The sequence below is a fragment of the Choristoneura fumiferana genome, chromosome 22 (genome assembly GCF_025370935.1).
Source record: "Choristoneura fumiferana chromosome 22, NRCan_CFum_1, whole genome shotgun sequence".
Taxonomy (NCBI): Eukaryota; Metazoa; Arthropoda; class Insecta; order Lepidoptera; family Tortricidae; genus Choristoneura; species Choristoneura fumiferana.
The window spans coordinates 12,265,285-12,282,397 of record NC_133493.1 but is presented as its reverse complement, the minus strand read 5'-3'; the positions used below and the strand labels follow the sequence as shown (position 1 = coordinate 12,282,397).

Here is a 17,113-nt window from a genome sequence, read left to right as displayed (position 1 = left end):
GTTTATGTATGCGGGGATTGTGTCTAGATAGATGTTATCGTGTCACCCACGAAATATATACATAAAAATAAATAAATCAAGCATTGTTAAATTAAGTAGCAATAGTTGAGATGTAGGCTTATTGATTACCTTACAGGTATACAACATTAGTATGTATATCAGGAGATAATAGTGCATTAAGTATTTTACGTAATCCTATTCAAGATTCCTCTCAATATTTTACATTCTTCAAATGCAAAATAATATTTTCATCTTAGGGGCGTTCTGTAACCAACGCTTATACAAGCTTTGGTAACAAATATTATATTTATTATTAGGAATCTATATATATATACATTTACTTGCATTTGGTATAAAAAAACACCGATAAAATGCAAATTATTGCATCTCTACAAGTGTTCTAAGAGGTTCAAGAATTTAGTTTTTAAGTGTCAAACGATATATTGCGTTCAAGTGCGTGAGACCGGCCGTGTTAATTTTTGCTCAAGTAGACTAATAAGAATAGAATTATGGGATTTGTAGATTCTCCGGAATTCGAATGCATTTGTTTTTATATAACTATGATAGTAGGATAGCCAAGGAGAGCTTTGTTTTGGGAAGGAAGTTTGAAAGTTAGTTAATTTCGGGACGCGAGCCGCTACGGTGTTCTTATTTACACATGTGTTAAAATTAATTCATAGTATAAAAGTTAGTGTATCTGTTTATTCGTTAAATAAAATAAAACAATAAATATACGAGAGCGAATCCGATTCGATCGTATAAATACGTGGACTTATTATCAAAACTATGTATAGTAGTGTAGCGTTAAGTGTGGTTTGTGGATAGACTCTTTGTTCGTGAGGCAGGCCGAGATATCTCGATCTTGCAGTAGCTGAGATGCGACTTAATTAGGAAATATTATCGGCAGCTAAGTTTTAGATATAATTATTGAGACAATTATTACTTATTAGTGTTATAAACTGAAATCTGAGTCGACTATTTTTTTTATTAATATATCTTCTTCTAGGTACTTTATTGAAACTATTGAATCTAAAATTAACCCAATTACTATCATTTGTAACCAAAACTTAATTATTATAACGCAATATTTATTTTAACTAATTGATTAAGGTACTTTTGTTATACAAATAGTAGGGGCGAGCGATTGAATAGTAGTTTTCTAGATTGTAGCTATATAAGGAAAGGTGATCAATTTATTTGTAGTATTTTCTGAATGATTAAGATATAAATATAGTAAGTAGAAGCGACGTTGAATATTTCACAATTCCTTCAGTACAGGTTCCTAAGTTCTAGGCATAGTTTTATTTTATTGTTATTTGGTTGTTGTTTCGTTTTTCGACGTGTTGACATAAAGTCAAAGCAGAGCCGCGTTTAATTAATGAATTAAGTTATTGAATAAAAATAATTGGATGCGTGTTTTTTTTATGTTTATTATTTACTTATATTATCATAATTTTGAATCATTATATACACTTGGGTCAATATACACGTCGTCTACGGCTCGATCAGAGACGTGACGTGTAAAGCTCTTGTCCGGACGAGCCTCGGTGACGGCCTCCAAGGAGCTGACGAAACCGAGTGGCGGCCGACAGAGATAGTATTACCCCCCCCTCACGTTAAAGGCGACGAATGAATCTAATTTTTGAAATGTTACTTAGTGTGATGTTTGGAAGAAGGTAATTTATTTTAGGTTAGGATTGTCCTAAGCTTGTTGGGCACATGTCGGGGCAGGGCCTTCTACGATCTATGTGTGGGACTAGGCTATTGAGGTGTGCTGGGAGGCTAGTTTTTCAAATCGATTAGGATTCCCCCATACGACCTAAAGGTCTTTATTCTAAAGGGTCCCCTTGCTGCTCGGGTATTTTTCCTAGGTGCGACGTTTATTCGGCGAGGAATAGACAGAGGCGGCGACTGATTATTCATATCACCTTGACTTTGTTACTCTAACGAAATTACATAACATAATTTATCTTATAACCTTAACTATTTAAACTAAGCATTTTCTTATTTTGCGACATAAGTAAAATTTACACAACCGTATCAGAGGGTCCTACTTAAACTAGACGATCACATAAATTTTGGCCAATTATTTGGGTAAGCTTTAATTACGTGCGTTACTTACTTCAGTGCTTTTATTCATTCTGATAAGGCCTGGGTAATAATGTTACACTTCTACGGGACCTAAACTATCTTGTACCGAGTTTCATCTGAATTGGCTCAGTGGTTTGGACGTGATGAAGTAACAAACAAACATACTTACAAACTTTCGCCTTTATAATAATTAGTGAGATTTTTGACACAAAATACGTGATTTCAGTTGAAAGAAAATCGAATCATCGGATGCCAAAACGGTTAATGAATAACTAACTCAATTTATTTGTTTGAATGTTCGAATTTAATTCCGTGATGCAATTGTAACTTAATAAAGAACTATATTGAAAAACGATTTCGTTGAAAAACAATATTCTACTTATTACTTTGCTAGAGAGCTTTTGTACGTTTTGTATTGGAGTAACCTTTGCGCGTTTTATCCAAATGAAATTGTATTTTGTTTCCAGTATGGTTTTAAAGTTAACTATCATTACGAGTAAGCCCCATCGTTCAATGAACTAAAATAATTTCCTTGCTCACCCGCGACCTTATTGATAGCTAAGCTTATGCAAATATGCGTGTTCATGCAGTTCCTCCACCTCCACACTGTAAGAACACACACAAATCACACAAACCCATCTATCACCACCACCACACTACACGACGCGTTTCGAACTCAACCAGAGCTCAACTTCAGAGTGACACAACCGTACACCATGCTACCAATTGTTAGACTAACGAACCAACAACCACCGTTTTAACTTGTCACTGTAACTCCAAGTACCCACATACGTTTTATGAAACAAACTACCACACAATTATAATAAAAATTTAACCGTCCTTCAAAACTACCTTGATTTTTATTTATTTACTGGTCAAGGCATGTTTTATTAACTACCATTGCTGAAATTAGATCCAAGCCGTTAGCAAGGGAGATGAAACTAAATTTACCTGCATTAATAATAGACCCATATACTGTTGTATCTAATTATCTCCATGCGTTCTAAAACATCGAGACGAAACCCCTTGCCACAATAATGTAACACTTCAATAAATTATTCCAAATCGTTCAAATTGGGAATTATTTTTAAATTGTACCTGTGTCTTACCTAAGTATAAATTTAAATTTATAAAAAAGTTATTAGAAAGAAGAACATTGTTTTGTTTTGCAAAAATTCAGCACACCGGAAAAGTAACTTACAAATTAAAACCAGAACCTTACGCAATGTTAAAAATGAATCAGTAAAAATAATTTAAATGACGAATGTATTGACGCCCTTTTTAGGGTTCCGTAGCCAAAATGGCAAAACGGAACCCTTATATAGTTTCCCCATGTCTGTCTTCTGTCTGTCCGTCCGCGCTTTGCTCAGGGACTATCCATGCTAGAAATCTGTAATTTTGCACGAATATAAATATAAACTATGCTATGCGACAAATGGTACAATAAAAAAAAATTTTTTTTGGAGTTCCTCCCATAGACGTAAAGAGGTGTTTTTTTTCATCCAACCTTGTAGTCTGGGGTATTGTTGGATAGGTCTTTTTAAACAATTAGGAGGTTGGTAAGACGATTTTCGATTCAGTGATTTTTTGCAAAATATTCAACTTCAAAGTGAAAACTTTCATTAAAATCGAGCGTCCCACCCTCTAAAATATAAACCGGTGGGTGAAAAAATTTGGAAAAATTCAGGATGGTAGTAAGTAAATATATCAAACTTATAAGGAAAACTATAATGGTTAATTTTTTTGAGAATTATTAGTAGTCTAACAGTAATAGCAGCTTAAGGTATAAAATATACCTAAACTTGGAACATCCGTACAAAGTACGAATCCTTAGAAAAATATAACTTATTTTTTTCGTAATGGCTACGGAACCCTATTTCGGGCGTGTCCGATACGCTCTTGCCGGTTTTTTTAATCGGATGAATAATAGATGCTACGGTGGAACTACATAAATACAAACGACATAGACTGTAAAAATCATAACTTCCTTTTGGCTTTGCCGTAGTCGAGTAAAAAAAGGAACATTTGCGAGGCAATAAGGAGGGAATTATATCTCTATTAGAGATATTACTCTCTGTACTCCCTTCATTATAAATTCTTGCCAAGGTAACTCTACTAAAACAGCCGATTACCAAAAGGTCATCCCAAACGACCGGAGCCCGGTCCCCGGCGTCTAAAAAAGTGATATAACTCCACAACGACCATACCCCAATTTCTTTGAGTATTTTGCATAATTTCATATATTATTTAAGTGGCGACTTCGGGTTACGGTTGCATAATCCGGCCCTGGCTGTCACTGGAAATACTAATTCGATTGTGAAAGTTAGATGGCGCTGTTCAACAGAAAGTTATGGCCGACACCTTTGCGACCTTTTTTGATCGGTCTGTGGGAGTAAGAAAGCAGTACGGTTGTTTGAAATGCCATTCATTAGAAAAGGATGAGCATTGTGATGAATGTAAAATACGAGTAAAGAAAGGTAAAGAAAACAATTCACTTTCAGAAAAGACGCACGAATGCCATAAAATATACAAAATTACACAAATAAAACAAAGATTTATAGAGGAGCGGTCCTCTGGCACAAAGTATTTCTATACTTAAAAGGAAGTCCCAACCTTGATCCTATAATTTAAACACTAAAGAATGCAACAAAATATTTTCATTTTCATTTTCATTACAAACATGAAAATAGCCCAGAATTCTAGAAGTGTGTTCCCGCAAAAGCAAAACGGCCGTTGACTCAGCATAATGCTGAGCTTAATTCTTTAGGCGCCTGCAATGCTGATTTTCTGCCAAAACCGTCTGTGACTCACGGAAAGACGTAGAAATATGAACTTATCAACATAGGTAATAAATGAAACATACAGTGATGACAGAAACGTGGGCGCTAACGATGGGCCTCATGAGGAAGCTCAAAGTCATTCAAAGAGCTATGGTGAGGTCTATGCTGAGGTTTATCTGCGAGATAGAATCAGAAATGATGATATACGCAGTAGAATTAAGGTTACCGACATAGTCCGAAGAGTTGCGAAACTGAAGTGGCAGTGGGCGGAGCACATTACTCGCAGGACTGATGGCCGTAGCGTGGCGTAGGGTCAGAAGGTTCTCGACTGGCGTCCACGGACCGGGAGACGAGCTGTCGGTAGATGGAGCGACGACCTGGTTAAGATCGCGGGATCGCGGTGGATACGGAAAGCACAAGACCGGTCTGAGTGGAGAGTCTTGGGGGGAGACCTATGTCCAGCTGTAGACGTCTTTCGGCTGAGATGATGATGATTATAATAATAAATGAAATACATTATCATAAGTTACCAAATAGTTCTCGGACGAAGCGCAGCATAGGAGATCCACCAACGAGAAGGAACAACAACAGGCTAGCATATTAATGTCCAATTAGAGGTTTATTGAAAAGATTACAGACAAACACTTAACATTAGTGTATATAAGAGAAAATAGGTACAAACTGAAACATAGATGTACAGAAAAACCAGAAAAATAGACCAGCGCTGGGAATGTTGCGCCAGCGCGACAAGAGATGTCGTTATTAAGCAATTTTGTGTTTTTTCTTTAAATGCAAAAAGACTCAAAAAATCAATCTTAGATTAATAAAAGCTTGTAAATGCAAAATCATTTACAAAAACACTATCTTAAACCTACCGCAACAAAAATACCGTTCAACACTTCAACGGCGGCATCAAAAAATCAGTTCTCCTCTTCAGATATAAATTACCCTGATATGTAGCAGTGACAGCACTCATCACTTATTCAGTAGCCGGGAATCGAGCCTCCCCACACAAATGTGGCGAATTCCCCGATTATCATAATAAAGTAGGCTCCATCAGTCTCTTTTCAGCGTACGGGATAAGCCCCGGGGTAGAGGGAGACCGCGCAATCGATCCTGACTGGCTAAGAGGATTTAAAGTTGAAGATAATTGACAGCGAATGTTTATTTGCTGGTTAAAAGGTTTTTTCGGTTCAGATTTAATGTTATTTGAGGGGACTGTATGCAAGGAAAGTGGTGCTTTGCTTACCTGTATTATGAATGGCTTGGCTTTTGAAGACAGGAGCTTGGTTTTTCAGGGTTCCGTAATCTAAATGACGAAAATGGAATCTTTATAGTATCGTCATGTCTCCACGTCGTCCGTCCGTTTGTCTGTATATGGCTTAGCTCAGGGATCACCAATTAGTTTGTTCGGGTTCCTGTTTTTTGAAGTAATAATACCATCGCAGTCAGTTTCTACTTCAGTTTATTAAATAAGCAATAAGTGTTATTTACAAAAAGTAACAAGGACTTTTTCATCATATCAATGTGAATTATTAAATTACGTACCTACTCAATAATACAAGACTTGTAACTTAGTTACTGTTTACTTGAGGTCCGCACAATAGGCTGACGGTCCGGCTCCGGACCGCGGTCCGCTATTTGGTGAGCACTGGCTTAGCTCAAAGACTCTTAGAGAAAGATGTCTTGGAGAATGATGACACCATGAGCTTGGAAATAGATGATCAAAGATGTTGACAATAGCAATACGGTAGTCTTCCGAATTGTTTACGAGCATCTAGACAGCCCTGTTGTAGTAATTTAAATATCTATAGACATAGCAGTTACAATTTTGGGATTTTACAATTCTTACATCTCGATCCCGTAGGATCAATGGGATAAAAATATTCCATGTCTTGTTGTCTAGATTCAGCTACGAGTATAAATATTAACATATCAAAGCCGTCTTACCATTTTAATGTACAACCAAGTCAACCAAATCAATTTTGAACATGAAACTACCGTGAGACTCACTCATATTAAATGATATTGACCCGGGTAACTCACGTGCTAAGAGTTTAGCTCGACATGTTTCGGGCTAATCCGTAGCCCTTCTTCTTAGGAGCAAAGCGACGGCGGCGGCTGCCTGGAACACGCGCACTCAACACACGCTGCACTTGTTGCAGCAGCCGCCGAGTCGCGTTGCTCCTAAGAAGGAGGACCTACGGATTAGCCCAAAACATTTCGAGCTGAACTCGATTTAAGACGTGAGTTATCCGGGTCAATATCACTTAACCTAATCAATTTAGAAAGTTTAAAAAAACCCCGTCATTGTAGATAATTACGAAGTTCAAAAACAGTAGACCTGATTTTAATGAAATATATAGCTAAAACCCACAGAGAAACTTGCTTTCACGTATAAAATCCGCATCGAAATCAATCCATGCATTACAGAGCTACGATGCCGCAGGCATACTAACCCCCGATGTAAGACTGTAAGGTGCAAGGTCTTAAAAGACTAGACTCTAGTCTAGACATTGGGGTCAAACTTATAACACCCCTCTTTTTACATCGGGGGTTAAAAAGAGTAACCAGCACGCACACACGCATTTATAATATTAATAGGACAGTATGTAAAGGATTCTAAACCCACACATAGGAGAAGGATATTTGGACACATTACCGCCTCGGCTCACTGAATCGCACACACATGAATATTCTATGAGCAATCCAGCGGTGCCACAGCACAAAGCAGACTCTGCACTGGGAATTAATGGACCGAAGTGAATGTAACTGGCACTTGAAGACTTTGAACATAATTTGGGTGGGAGCCAGAATTGCTACTAGCAAGTACCTATAATGTGTTAGCAATTTATAAGCACCGTTATAACCCTTATTAAATTCAGGACGATGAAAATTTCAGTTAACAAAAATCCCTTACTTAATCAGACGTCATGATCTAAAACAGAAGAAATATAAAAAAATAACTTAGTTGAAAATGTATTTAATTTGTCATGCTTATTATTTAGTTCATCTTGTAAAAGTCTAAACTAAATAAGGACTAAATTTATATAAAATATGCCAGCTAAATATTTGATTTTGGATACGTGAAGCAATTAGGTACTTACGCGTGAAAAATAGAAAGTTCACGTAAATTATAAGTATTGACAGAAGGTTTCTTCTCAACATAGAATTTTTCCACACATGTTGTAGATGTTTTCAAGTTCGTGCTTGTTAAAGCCCAATTTAAATTAAGATATGTATTACCTCCCACTAATATTATTTAAATGCGAAAGCGTGTAAGTCTGTTTGTTTGTTAACTGATCACGTCAAAACTGCTGAATTGATTTAAATTAAATTCGGTATACAGATAGTTTGAGTTCCGGGAATGTAGAATAGATTTTATCCCGGGAAATTGAATAGTTTCTGCGAAATACGATAAATGAATTCGACGCGGACGGATTCGTGGGCAACCAGATAGCATTATACTAACCAAAGCTTTATTTACACACAGTATACTTTGACTTCGACTTTCGACTTTGGAGACCTCGTTTTCTCCAGTATTGAGTGATCCTTCTGCACCGCAGCTCCAAGCAGCTGTCACGCAGGTAGTCACGTCGGTTCGGCAGTGATTTAAGGCCAGCTGTTTGAATGAGACGAGGACTATCTTAGAAGCTGTTCATCTTTTTACAATGGCTTATTTGTGAGATAATTTTTCTGTGAACAATTGTAAGCATAGAAATAAAAACTGAACTGTTATACACTCACGATTATGTGTTGTTGCGAGGAATGTTTTTCATGAACCAATAGAAAAGCTTCATTTACCTATCCTCGATCCGCTCAGGTGTTTCCACTAGAGCTGTGCTGTGCGAGGTAGGTAAATAAAGCTTTTCTATTGGTTCAGGAATAACCCTCCTTCGGGCAGTCGGGTAAAAACAGATTGCTTGCTTTGTTTTCATAAAGCAATAAAAATGTATCAGAGACATATTTTAATTAAACCCCCTTGACTCATGTACACCAATCTTTAGAGAACACACACTTTTATCCGAGCCACCATTGTAATCATAATATGTCATTGTCATCATCATAATTATGTATTTAAGTATGTATCTATATATATATATATATATCTATATATATATATATATATATATATATATATATATATATAAATAAAATGAATCGTCAAATTTGTTGCTAAGCGCAAAACTCGGGAATGGCTGGACCGATTTCGCTAATTCTTTTTTTGTTGTGTTTGTTATTGTCAGTAGAAGGTTTTTATGGGATAAAATTACGGGGGCGAAGCCGCAGGCAACAGCTAGTATATTATATTTAATCCTTGCTTAGTACCAACCATAACACAAGCTTTGCTAAGCTTACTTTGGGACTCGGTCATTTGGTGTGAATTGCCCCGTGATAATTATTATTTACTAGCTGTTGCCCGCGGCTTCGCCCCCGTTGTAATTTTTCTAAATCTTCTTTCTAAAAACCTTCTCCTGACAATAAACGCGTCAACAAAAAAAGAATTTAGCGAAATCGGTCCAGCCATCCCGAGTTTTGCGCTTAGCAACACATTTTAGATTATTTTTTTATTTATGTAGATTTATTATTTATGTACATTTATGAAGTATCTGTTTTTGTATTTTAAATAAACACTACTTTTCTCGTAATTGTGACGTTATATTACAATAATCGCGCGTCTAGGCAGCGAAATCTATTGTACGTGCCTAAATCGCGCCTTAGACAAACAAGTAGTACTCCTTACCAAATGTGAAAGAAAATATTACAAGCTTATAATATTAGTATGGATGACTATGATGTAAAAAATTACCCTCGTTAAATACTCTCCAATAACATTGGGCTCAGACACCATCTTCAATTTTATTTACCAGCACCGAAACAATATTTTGATCACAATGTTCATTGTCCTCAGCGCGTCGGCTGCGACCTGCGCGTGGGCTCAATGCGCCGCGTGGACGAGTGCGGCGTGTGCGGCGGCGACGGCTCGTCCTGTTCCCGCCCTCGCTACCACTGGCTGGCCACGCCAGGGTCGCTCTGCTCCGCTACCTGCGGCGGAGGTCAGTACTTACAATAGGATACCGATGTCCGACGATATCATGGTATCCAAAACCAAAATGCTTCAACCCGTCCGTGGATACTTTAATGTCGTACAGTTTCCCCTTTTTTTTGTGCATAAATCTTATATTATAAGCTATTATTATATGTATAAATAGTACTTGAATGAGTAAACATTAATTAACGTCACAGTCATCATCATCATCATCAGCCGGAAGTCGTCCACTGCTGGACAACGGCCTCCCCCTTAGACCGCCACAATGAATGACAACTCGCCACTTGCATCCACCGTCTTACGTCACAGTATTTTTTCTTTATTCAAAAGCTTGTAGTTAGAAAATTGTGGATGCGTGGCTCGTTGCGTCCGTTAATAAAAAACCCGGACGGTTTGAGCCATATTGGTCGCGCACTCCGGACTGTCAGTGGATACAATACGATACGATACTATACAATACAATGCGTCGCTTGGATGAGTGCGGCGTGTGCGGCACCGACGGCTCGTCCTGCTAGCGCCCTCGCTACCTTTGGCTGGCCACCCCAGGGTCCCTCTGCTCCCACCACAATACAATACAATATCTCTTTATTGCACACCAACACAGTAACCAGTACAGAAAACACAGATGTATATACACAGCTATTTTTTGAGGTAAGCAATAGGCAGCCTTATCGCTTGAGAGCGATCTTTTCCAGGCAACCTTTACAACGGAATACCACCACCACAACCCCTAACCCTGTCTAACCTAACTTCAAATATTTAGTTTTAAAATACGAAACGATACGATACGATACAATACAATACGACACATCATCATCATCTCAGTCCACAAAACAAAGTCTTTGCAGCGTTGTCTGTATACAATTCCTTTTGCGAGCGTAACACAACAGTCGTATGTCGTGTTACAAAACATCTGCCTCTTTTGTCCCCTTCTTATAATCTTCCACAATTTACCAACTTAAAGAACCATCTTGTCCTTTTGTTAGCTAGAGATAGCAACTGCCATTTTCTTTTTCCTGAGACAATGGCTAACTGGATAAGTCCAGAAATGCAACAATCAGGGCATTGTGTCTCGTTTATGGCAGTTTCCAAGTTGTTGGTGTTTGACAGTTGGTTAATGTAGTTGGTAAATAATGAACGAACATTATAGATGTTGAATTAGTTTTTAAATAAACTACAATAATAATTTGCCTTCGCACTGAGTGGTAGGTTTAAAACCCTCGACGGAAAAAGAAGAGTATTATATAAGTCTGACGCCAATATTTTTCGCGGTGTCGTAGCTCTTAAACAAGGCGACAAATTTCAATGCGATTTTTTTTACATGCAAACGAATTCAATTCAAAATAGGTTGACTCAAAATCGGTTAAGCGGTTTTGAGATATTCGTCATGGGACACTTGACACCAATTGACCTAGTCCCAAACTAAGCAAAGCTTGTACTATGGATGAACATACTTATATTGAACTTTGAAATGACAATGTTCCCATGGCATGCGTTATGGAAATTTCCCGTACCCCGCATTAGGGCGCTATCGATTAATAAAAAAGGGTCCCAGAATGCGGGCCCTATGGCATGCGTTATGGAATCTCCCGTACCCCGCATTAAGGCGCTATCGACCAATAAAAACGGCTCCCCGAATGCGGGGCCCTATATATGGCTTTGCGTTATGGAAATGTCCCGTACCCCGCATGAGGCTATCGACCAATAAAAACAGCTCCCCGAATGCCGGCAGTATAGCATGCGTTGTGGAATCTCCCGTACCCCGCATTTTAGGGCCCTATCGACCAATGAAACTGAGCCTTTAGAGTACGGAACCCTAAAACAACGTTCTTATACATACCCTCATTACGCTTTCTTCCCGAAAGCTCCAAGGCCTACTACGTTTGACACTCCGCTATAATTTGTCACGAATTACAGTAAAGCATCGCCCTAATTTGTTTGTTCTTCCATTAACACCCAACTCGACGTTTGTTAATTAGATTTACGTTGGGTTTGATTTACGGAATCATTTGTTTAGTTTTAATGCGTTCTAATGTTTTTTACCCCTAGCGCAAAAAGAGGGGTGTTTGAACTTTGCGGCCAATGTCTCGTCTGTCTGTCTCTGGCATCGTAGCTCTAAAACAGACGGACTGATTTCCATACTTTTTTTTTTATTAGCCTATTTTTGTGTCCCACTGCTGGGATAAAAAAATGTTTTTTTTTTGTACTAAGGGTCCATAATTAGTTAGTAACAGAATTCTCAATAAGCTAAGGTTAGTAACAATGTTAAAATGAAATAAAGTAAAACAAAAGATACTAGAAACACCGAACGAAGACATACACCCGTTCAGCGAGTGCACTCAGAATTGAACATTGAAATGAACCGTATCAAAATCGGTCCATGCTTTTAAGAACTATGATGCCACAGACAGACATACATTGGCGTCAATTTTATTAGGGGAGGAGGGGGTAACACCGGATAGTTAAGAAAAAAGAAGCATAATTAATTATAACACTAAGATATATTTCAATAATATCTAATATCAAAGTCAACTAGTAATTGACTATCATTTGGCACGAACTTATCGCGATCAAGGTATTACTTAAGAGATCAATCAACATTTGCTTAAATTTAGTAAATCCGATATCACCCCTTGTGTAAGGGTATAACCAGATACCATAATTTTAATGGTGGGGTGAAAACAGATGCCAATTATTTACAGTCAACACATACGAAAAACAATAATTCTTGTGAAGTACACCTAAAAGAAAGAAAGAAAGAAAGAAAGAAGACATTTATTCACTTACACAGAAGACACACATATACAAAACCTACACCTAGTGCAACCTTCGTGGGCACATTTCAGACAAACCGTACATTGAATCCAGGCATCCGTATTTTTGTACGAATATATGTTTCATCACAAATAAGACATTCAGTATCATCCTCATTTACATTCTCTTTATGTTTCTGATTGTGTGTATTTTTAAAAGCTTTTGATTTTTTCCCTCTTCCGTTTCCCTTGAGTGAAGGTGTTTGTGGTTAGTTTTAATCTGTATAATTAGTTTTGTAAGAAGACTCGCAGTTAATATATCAGTTTTAACCCGGCAAGATGATGGCTTCCTATTTCTCTCCAGTGTGAGGAATGGACATTATATCTTTTGGTGTGACAACAAATTCATCTTGATGTTTAGAACAAAACGGCTGAGGTGATGGTGTTTTGTGCCTAGCTAGAGTCGTTTAATCGATCAGAATCCTGCGTTTGACCAGTAAAAGATGATAATCCCTGTTGCTCGCATACCATTTCTATGCTTGACGTAATTTCGCGGCATTTTGAAACTTATCTATTACAAGGAAATATTAAGGAATTTTTAAATTGGTAATATAATAAATGACGGGGGGAAACCGGATACCTGATTTCACCCCGTCTGCTTCTATCCAATGGCCTTGATTTTGCAAATGGAAAAAATAACGCAATAGTTTCACGGGCGAATTAAAAAATAAAATTATAAATTATTACTCAAATAGTCACTATTTCGACTTAAATCATTATCATGCATATTATTAAACTGATAGTGATTTGATACGAGATGAAATAAGTAGAAATATTACATCAATAACCTTTGTTTACTTTTTTTCTCAACGGCAACGCAACACGACGTACTTCGCCGACTGACATTTGCACGCACACTAAGCGGCCTCTGCCCGTGTTGTCTAACGTATCTAAGCGAGTCAGCGATAGCAGAAATGTGAAATAGCAAGCTATCTGCTTTTACCCGCTATCCGATTTCACCCCCCCTTCCCCTACACCCCTTTTTTGCGCCGGTGGTTAAATAGGCTGTCAAACACGGGCTTCAAATCTGCTACGCAATAAATAATTAGCCATGCTAACTTTTTTAATATGTATGGAAATCTCAAAACTATTTCGAGAAACAAGCTTTCGGTACAGTTTCTGTGTATCAGATTAAAAAAAAATCTTACATTATTAAGATATTCGTTAAAATGTTTTGATCTTCAAATGACCTTTCTCTACGTCATCAAATGAACAATGGATAATGATTCCTATGCCTTATTAAAAAAAAAAAGACTGACGTCTGTCTAGTCTAAGTCAAACACAATCGTGACGTTGACGTATCGTTTCGTTTTGTAGTAATTGTAGTTTGTTTGTTATTTAAACACAAAGAGTAAATAAAACCAGCATATTATCCTCTAACGGAACAGAAAATGGCCAAAAGGACGGCTAATTTCGAAAAAGCCGATTCCCGGAATTTGCCACTAGTGGACAATGTTATGATACTGGAGTTCATGGCGAATTCTAGCAACCACAACATCGCTGAAATAAGAGGAGCTAAGAGGAGAGCTATGACGGGGAGAGTAGTGACAACGTCGATTTTTTAGAACTTATTGACTGCTAGTAAGCACACATAGCGCGCGTTTTATTAGTTCAAGTCTCGAGCTAGCAAACGCGCGCTGTTGCGAGCTTGCGAGGAGTTATATGTATGTATAGGTCCCCAAAAATCGTCGATGTCACAACTCACCTCTGTCACAATTCTCCTCGGTCTCATGTACAGCCGGACTAACTGATTGATGTACCGAGGTAGAACTTTTTACAGGTGTTAGTGCATTTTTTTTACCGTGCCGTTTAATTTTTTTTTCTCTCTTTCTTTTATGTAATTATTCTGTCACTGTTCCGAATAAATGTATTTTCTTTCTTCTTTCTTCTTTCTAATTAGTTTCAGTACCCATCATATTATAGCCATTTTGAAGTTTGGCAATAAATAATATAGTTCCATATTAACGGATATGAAAATGTAACTCATTAGATTTAATACACAGATTCCAGATCCTGGGCCCTTGGGGTGCCGGCGCACACAAATTAATTAAAGAAGTACAAAAGTAAGATTGGTTTTTTGGAATCTTTTTGTATTTTTTTTTATATCAATTCCAAATTTTTACTTACAGCGCCTGTTCTTTCAGTGCATCACATGGCTTCTCATTTATGTGTCTGATCTGTTTAATTGTTATTTAATTTATGTTTTTATTTAATTGTTAGTGTTATTACTTTTTAGCTACTAAGCCATGTCTTTGTTTTGAAGAATAAAGATTATATCTATCTATCTATCTACTTTTACGGTCATCCCGTAAAACCTAAATTGAAAATACGAACTGAAATATAGATGCACAGAAAAACCAGAAAAATAAGACCAGCACTGGGAATCGAACCCAGGTCCTCGGTTTTCGGCAGTACAAAAGTGCCTGGTCAACACTACTGGAGACCAAAGGGCTGGCAGCTATCTCTCTCAACGAATCGCCATCGCCATTCAACGAGGGAATGCTGCCAGCCTTTTGGGCACCATGCCACGGGGGCCTTTATTAGATTTAATTTAGTTGGTATTAAGTTTTTAAGTTAAATATTCGTTTATAGTTAAGTTTTACTTCTGGTTATTTTTTCTTAATATGTGTTTTCTCAGCCTTATTTAATTTAATACAATAATTGATTGACAATAGGGATGTTGACACCATTATCAAATAATTCGAAGACACGACTCCAGTAAAAAAACGCTTTATTTTAGCCCTGAAAAACAGATTAATTTTCTATTAACTGCAAAATTAGATTTTTTGTTGCTTTAAAACAAATAAATAGTTAGTTGATTGAGTGTGCGAACAAGTGACGTCATAAGTTGCTATTTCCATTCAAACTATGAGAGCTCATAAAAAGTACGTCAATTGATTGGTGGTGTCAACATCCCTATTCGGGTGCCGTCAGATTCCGATTGAACTCCGACTTTTCTCTATGGAAATACATTGTAAACTATACTATACGAGTACTATCTGTAGTAACTCTGTGTTCTTGTCTTAAATCTGTGCACAAGTATAGCATACGGGCGTACCCCCCCGTCATCCCCCCACTCCGCAGCATGACTGGCGCATCGACGTCTCAAGGCTCTCAAAATTTGATTCAGTCAATACATCAACATAGTTAATTGCTAACTCGGGTTCAGTTAATTTATAACCCTGATCCGCCATTAGCCGAAGGGAGACCATAAATCAGAGTACGAATTCCTTTTGTCTCCGAGCAACAGTTTGGAGGATTTGTGATACAGGCCGCTGTTTTTGAGCTATTCTGGTGCGCTCTGTGAAATATTATGGTTTGGGGGCGCAAAACGTTTCAAATGCCTTGTCTTTATAAGTAGGTATATTCAATGGGGGCTATTGCGTGTGAATTCGCCACTAGAGGCGCTAGTGTAGCGTGAGGTCTCCGAAATGTCAAATCTCATAGTTTTTGGGCGAGCTACGCGGGTTTATTTATAATTAGAATAAATTTGTGAATATTTTGCAATATCTGAAATTAATTATAGCAAATATGCGTTCCATGGCAATGAATGTCTCTGTTTTGAGACTGTTTTGTCTTTCGGAAACCTTTGTCCTCCCTTTTTTCCGAACAAAACGGGGACTATGCAACACTGTGGCATGCTCGATATTTTTATGGTACGGTTTTAAGGTGTATTAAATATGATTTTAATCTAAACTTTGTTTTCACGCCCGTAATAACAGACTTTGAAAGCCATACTTAAAAACCTCACGCTACAGTGCGCCATCTAGTGAGACAAGAAACGATAGCCCTCATTGTTACCGCAAACTTTCAATGTAGTAAAAGCCCTAATAAGTGCCATAAGGTAAACGTATAGTTTGATTAATTCGAGTTAACACTTGACAGATGGGCGTGCCTTCAGTCAATTTTCAACTGACGTCACACAAATAAAGCCATATTTAGTATACCGCTACCCACGTTTACGGATTTTGTAAAAACTATTTTATTTGTATGACCTCAAAGTTGAAAATTGACTGAAGGCACGCCCATCTGTCAAGTGTTAACTCCAAGTAATCGCACTGTACGAGTGTTCGTAACTTTCCCAATATTTGGCATCTTTAATCTGTCATCCTACTACGAGTATAATTAATTAATTATAAAATAATGTGAGGATGAATGAAGAATCGTGAAGATGTTTGGATGTTTAAATGTTTGGATGTTTGTTCCTCAATCACGTCTGAACCGCTGAACCGTTTTTTTTTTTTTTTTTTTTATTCGACTGGATGGCAAACGAGCAAGTGGGTCTCCTGATGGTAAGAGATCACCACCGCCCATAGACAACTGCAACACCAGGGTTAGGGGCCTAGAGGCCTAAGATGGAATACCTCAAGTGCCAGTTA

At 37.6% G+C, this 17,113-nt stretch overlaps 2 protein-coding genes across 2 annotated transcripts in view; both read left to right on the top strand.

Annotated features, from left to right (window-relative positions):
• Positions 1–17,113, top strand: part of nolo (ADAMTS-like no long nerve cord) — a 79,843-nt gene that overhangs the window by 11,292 nt on the left and 51,438 nt on the right. The window contains exons 3-4 of the mRNA XM_074104614.1: positions 8,412–8,458; positions 9,784–9,928. Coding sequence (XP_073960715.1) covers positions 8,412–8,458; positions 9,784–9,928 — 192 coding nt within the window. The remainder of the gene's footprint in view (positions 1–8,411; positions 8,459–9,783; positions 9,929–17,113) is intronic.
• Positions 1–17,113, top strand: part of LOC141440152 (ADAMTS-like protein 1) — a 245,715-nt gene that overhangs the window by 202,884 nt on the left and 25,718 nt on the right. Inside the window, exons 8-9 of the mRNA XM_074104615.1 lie at positions 8,412–8,458; positions 9,784–9,928. Coding sequence (XP_073960716.1) covers positions 8,412–8,458; positions 9,784–9,928 — 192 coding nt within the window. The remainder of the gene's footprint in view (positions 1–8,411; positions 8,459–9,783; positions 9,929–17,113) is intronic.